The sequence below is a fragment of the Phaethon aethereus genome (assembly GCF_964289735.1).
Source record: "Phaethon aethereus genome assembly, chromosome: 16".
Lineage (NCBI taxonomy): Eukaryota > Metazoa > Chordata > Aves > Phaethontiformes > Phaethontidae > Phaethon > Phaethon aethereus.
In genome coordinates, this window is record NC_138592.1 from 11,579,281 (window position 1) to 11,585,277 (window position 5,997).

Consider the following 5,997-nt stretch of genomic DNA (forward strand, 5'->3'; position numbering starts at 1 on the left):
TTGTCTAATGCCAAGGGAACTAACCCCTCCTCCCTCTCCTTGTCCTCAGGTTCAGTGGCAAATATGAACATTTGTCAACATTTGACAACAACTCCTTGGGACATCATGAATTTGCTGGAATCTTGACCACAGAGCACTTGCAATAGCGCTTTTTAAATTTAAATTTCATTTAAGTGAAAGAAAAATAATCATCTGGATCAATTGTAGTGATGGCTAGCAAAAGAAAATCCACAACTCCTTGCATGATACCAGTAAAAACACTGGTGCTTCAGGAGACTGAATTGGACGCTGTAGAAGGTGGTCATGAAGGAACGCAACAAGATGCCCCTGCAGAAGGGCCAGCAGCTAGCGACGCTGGTGCCAGTAACAGTAATAATGGAGCTTTGTCTAACGGGCACCGCGGTATCGCTGATAGCGACACTTACATCTGCAAGTCATGCGACTTTGGATCTCAAGACGTTCATCACTTCTTTGGGCACTTGGACTCCGAGCACTCAGACTTTAGCAAAGACCCTGCGTTTGCGTGTGTTGCATGCAACTTTCTGGCAAATAGCCATGAAGGGCTCTCGCACCACAATGCAGAGTCGCATGCTGGTGAAACGAGCTTCATCTGGAGGGTGGCTAAGCAGGACAATCATACCTCTGTGGAGCAAAGTCTCTGTGAGGCTGCCAGCAGCCATGACCTTCCGGGAGAGGTTCCTGAAGAAGGGGTGGATGGCCAGTCTGAAATTATCATTACCAAAACCCCCATTATGAAGATAATGAAAGGTAAACCTGAGGCCAAAAAAATCCATACACTGAAGGAGAATGCGTCAAGTCAGTTGGGCAGTGAGTCGGAGGTGAAAGATGGAGAGCATTCATTCCCAAACGGCTCCGTGCCGGTCAGCCAGCCCACTGCAAGTTCGACAAAATCATCTCATATGGTGAATGGCTCCATCATTGGAAATGTGCCTGTTCTGCAGGCGGGTGTTGCACAACTTGTGTCACTGCAGCAGCAACCCCCGTTGCATCAGCAGCTACCTACGTCCAAGTCCCTTCCCAAGGTGATGATCCCCCTGAGCAGCATTCCAACGTACAACGCCGCCATGGACTCCAACAGCTTCCTCAAAAACTCTTTCCACAAGTTCCCCTACCCTACAAAAGCTGAGCTCTGCTACTTGACTGTGGTGACAAAGTACCCAGAAGAGCAGCTGAAGATCTGGTTCACTGCCCAGAGGTTGAAGCAGGGCATCAGCTGGTCACCGGAGGAGATTGAAGATGCCAGGAAGAAGATGTTCAACACTGTTATTCAGTCCGTGCCACAACCCACCATCACAGTTTTGAACACGCCGCTGGTTGCAAACCCCGGGAGCGTCCCCCATCTTATTCAGGCGACTTTACCGGGCCATGTGGTGGGGCAGCCGGAGGGGACGGGCGGGCTGCTGGTCACGCAGCCCGTCATGGCAAATGGCTTGAAGGGCACCAGCTCCTCCTTCACCTTGGCAGTGACTTCCGTACCCAAGCCGCAGCCGGCGGCACAGCACGGCACGGTGAGCTCCAGCAACACGACGGGGGTGAAGGTGGTCAACAGCGCCCAGTCACTGCTCACCGCCTGCCCGGCCATCTCCTCGCAGACCTTCCTGGATCCCAACGTCTACAAAAACAAGAAGTCCCACGAGCAGCTCTCGGCCTTGAAAGGCAGCTTCTGCAGAAACCAGTTCCCTGGCCAGGCTGAAGTCGAGCGGCTGACAAAAATCACGGGCCTTTCCACCAAGGAGATTCGAAAATGGTTCAGCGATAGGAGGTATCACTACAGGAACGTGAGAGGCGGTCGGGCCGTCTTCCCTGGAGACAGCGCTCTCGATTCCCTTCCCGAAATAGCCTTCGACGTCTCGCTCAGGGGAGCCGAGCTGAGTCCCACGGCGGCGGCAGCCACGCCGGCCCCTCACCACCCACCGCGGCGGCAGTCATGGCACCAGGCACCCGACTTCACGCCAACCAAGTACAAAGAGCGGGCACCGGAGCAGCTGAAGGCCCTGGAGAGCAGTTTCGCCCAAAATCCCCTTCCTGCAGAGGAAGAGGTGAACCGCCTGAGGGGGGAGACGAAGATGACGCGGAGGGAAATTGATAGCTGGTTCTCGGAGAGGAGGAAGAAGAAGGTGGCGGAGGAGAATAAGAAAGTGGAGGAGGCGGCTCGGCAGGAGGAGGAGGCGGCGGCAGAAAATGGTGGCGGAGTAGGGGAGGACGACTTGGATGAGCTGAGGGCCGCGAGCGAAAACGGCTCAGTCGATGCCTCCGGCAACAACCTGAACTCAGCAGAGCGGAAAGTGAGTCCCATCAAAATCAACCTGAAAAACCTCCGAGTGACCGAGTCCAATGGCAAAAGTGAGTTACCGGGGGCAGGTGCAAACGAGAAAGGGGACGGCAGCTCCAGCCGGCCGCCCACCCCTCCGAAAACCAAACTGAACTTTAAAAAAACGGCCCAGCAGCGGCATCTGCTGAAGCAAATGTTCGTGCAGACCCAGCGGCCCACGAACCAGGAATACGACGCCATCGTTTCCCAGACGGGCCTGCCGCGGGCCGAGGTCATTCGCTGGTTCGGGGACAGCCGGTACGGCTACAAGAACGGGCAGCTGAAGTGGTATGAGAACTACAGGCGGGGGGTTTTCCCCCCGGGGCTGGTGGAGGTCAGCCCCGCCGGCCGCGAGGTGCTGGAGGACTACTACGAGAAGCACAAGGGGCTGCGGGAGGAGGACCTGCCCGGCCTCTGCGAGCGCGCCCGCCTCAGCGCCCAGCAGCTGAAGGTGTGGTTTGCGCTGAAGGCGGAGGAGGAGGGCAGGGGCACCGGCCCCGAGGAGGCCTGTGCCGGCGAGGCGGCGGGAAGCCGGAAAGGGCCGTGTGAAGCCGGCTCGGAGGTGTCGGAGAGCAGCGAGTCGTGGGAGCCGGGCGGCCAGGAAGGCAGTGCCGGGACCCCCGACACCCCCGGCCCCCCGCCCACCGCGCGGCTCGGTAAGGCCCCCGCCTCGGGCAGGGCTGGCTCCGAGGGAGGGTTCGGGCGAGCACGGGGCACTGAGCGTTTCCCACTGAGGCTTTAGGGAAGGGTTGAGTGTCCGGTCTTGCTGTTTGGGATTTAATGGAGGAAGCAGGAAAGATGGGGGACCAGCGAGATGCCGTGAGTGCCGCTACCTGCCCCCCCGCCCGCCCCTGCCTGCCTTGGTCACTGGGTGCTGGCTCCACTCTGAAGCCAAATCCTGGCTTCATTTTAAGCGTAAAGCTAGCGGGAGTGTCTGGTCCCTTTATCTGCCCCAGGGGAAGGTGGCCCTTGAGGTTTTTTTACGAAGGGCATGGGTATTTGGGAAGGAAGGGGCCTGGCTGCTGTGTCCCATGCCACCGATGCCCTCCATGCCTCCCCTGGGCCTTGGGCAGCAGCCGTAAGCCGTGCCTGGCTGCGCAGGCAAGAGCCTCCTCCCTTCCCTCTCCCCCTGCCAGCTCCCCAGATGTGAGCATCCTTGTCTGGCGCGGGGCAAGGCTCGGGTGGCGAAGATGGAGGCTGCAAGGAAGGAGAGGACATGGAGGGCTGGTGTTTACAGCTGCTGGTCCTACCCCTCCAGGACTCGCTTTTGCAAGGCGCGTGTGTTGTGCACGCGCGTGTGGAGGAGAGGAGAGGTGATTTCCAAGCCCTCCGTAGGCTCTTCAGAAGTGCAGCTGGGGGCCGTTTCCTCCCTGGCGGGGTTCCCACCAGATGGGGATGGCCGAGCGCTTGTCCTGTCCTGCTGCGGGCCGCGCAGCCCCACGCCTGCTCCACGCATGCAGCCCCTTGCCGGCATGCTGGGCAGCTGGGATCTTCTCCAGCCCCACTGCTTTTCTTTGGAGCCTCGCACACACCTCTGCCATGGCTGCAGGCCTTTAAAAAAAAAAAAAAAAAAATCCACTAAAATTCATTGCTCCCCTCCCCTGTCTAATGCAGAGGAGATGGAGTGTGGGTTTGAGCTGGGCCCTGCCCTTCTCGCAGCTGAGAGGTCTGGATGTGCGTTGCCGGGGAGCGGTTAACGGCCGCAGGAGCGGGCTGGGGAGGTGTTGCAGTGGGAGCGGTTTGGGGAGGGGTGATGGGTCAGCTTTTGTGTCCGTGCCAGGGCGATGGCCCTGCCCTGGCCAGCACCCTCTGAGCGTGGCTTTATGCCACCCAGAGCAAGCCAGTCCAGTCACCCCTTGTGATGCAGAGGCAGGAGGTGCTCAGCGAGGGTGCACGACTTTGGACCGCCATGGGCTGTGTCCCTCCTTAGCCCTGCTGCTGGCCAAAGCCCAGCTCCACTCCCACGAGGATTCTGGGTTTCCTGGCCCCTCTGAATGGGGTTGGCCTTTCACTTTAGCTGACTCCATCAAGGCTCCCAATTTTGCCCATCCTGAGGCACTCCTGCACCCCTTCCTCCCCACCCAGCATGCCCCTGTGGCTAGCTGGAGCATCTCTGACGCTTCTGTTCTTTTTTCAGAAACAGACTGAACTCAAACCACCAGCCCCAGAGGATCCGCTCTTAACCTTGAGAAGAAATTTTTGGTCTTTAAGAAACCTATGAGCCGGTCTGATCCGAACCTCAAGGAGCAGGACATGGTGATAAAGCACTGCCGTAACGGAGACCTTTGAGCACAGCACACGAGAGAGTGCACGTGCAAAAGCTGGGCACTTAGTGTGGAGCTCTCGGTGGCCCAGCCAAGACGGCTGAGAGCTGGCGGGGGCTCAGCTCACACCCAGGAAATAGGATGCTCTTGTTTGCTTTCCGGTGGACAGACTTTCAGATTTCATATCCATATACCAATGCCTACAGCTGCCTATACAAGCATAACGAATCTCAGACATTGTGTAAACAAGGTCGTTGCTTAGATATGGACTATCCTGGCACAGTACTTTTTTTCTCTTTTTTTTTTTTTTTTTTTTTTAATCTGTCTGTTAAGGTGTTTGTTCTCTAAAGGTTGGCATGGCTGCATATATCCTCTCCGCCCTTTCTGGTCCTTAAGCCCTGGCGATGAAGGGCTTTGCAGGCACACTTGTATGTGTGTGTTAGGAAAGGAAAGGTATCTGAGAAGAAAACTGGCAGTCTTGCATTAAAGTCCATTGGGAGTTGACTGAGATTTTCATCCCTATGGATGAGGTTAGATTTAGCATTGCATACTCTCCAACAAGTAGCAGGTTCCCAGACCCAGACAACCCAGGAGATAAGATGGAATTTGCTGTCGTTTGTCCCTTGCTGGCTAGAATATTTTCCCCTGCACTCTTGGAGACTGACTGTAGCAGGCTATTAAATCTCCCAAGTCTCCCTTTAATCGCTGAGAACTAGCACATAATAATTTTTCCATCCTGACCTGGAATCCTTTTCATTGTTCAGAGAGAACAAGCTGTTCTTCAGAGAACAAACGCAGAGAATACACAGCATTGCTGTGAGTGGTTTAAGTCATTGTTGTCTCCAAGGGATCGGGGAGGCAGCAGCTCTTCGGCAATCAGGAAGTTTCCCTCCTGCAGCCCTACACGACAGATCCTTCTGCAGCAGCGCTGGTAATTTCAAGTGTTTGCTTCAGTCTTTTTTTCTTTTTTTTTTTTTCCCCCCCCTTAATTTTTTTCCCCAGTTCATCTGCAATAGTTCTGGCAAAACAGCAAAATAAATTTCCCAGTTAACCTTCCTGCTTCCCAGTACCTGTACATTTCTAACATGCCCATGTTGTCTTGGGTGGTTGCTGTGTGATGCAACTACTTGAAGATTTTTTTTAATATTCTTTTCTAATAGAAAACAAGGTCTAGAGGGGAAACTCTTGAGCTGAATAGTCCAAGCCAAATGCTGTGTCAGACCATTCTGTCACAAGCTAATCAAATCCCAGCTCAAAATTGGTTCCATGTCTTGCCTTCACTTTTGCTCTTGGAAGGCTATTCCAGAACTTTACTGCCTTTGAATGGTTAGAAACTTTATTTAAATTTCTAGTTTGAATTAATTCATGGCCGGTTCATTCCTGGTTTATTTTGGAGCCAAC

General features: G+C 54.9%; 1 protein-coding gene across 1 annotated transcript; it reads left to right on the plus strand.

The window, feature by feature from the left end:
• Positions 1-209: 209 nt before the first annotated feature.
• On the plus strand, positions 210-3,074 carry ZHX3 (zinc fingers and homeoboxes 3; the record flags this gene model as incomplete). The annotated part of the gene is made up of 1 exon (XM_082007173.1): positions 210-3,074. One exon carries the CDS (start codon positions 210-212, stop codon positions 3,072-3,074), a length of 2,865 nt encoding a protein of 954 aa, XP_081863299.1.
• Between the last annotated feature and the right edge of the window lie 2,923 nt (positions 3,075-5,997).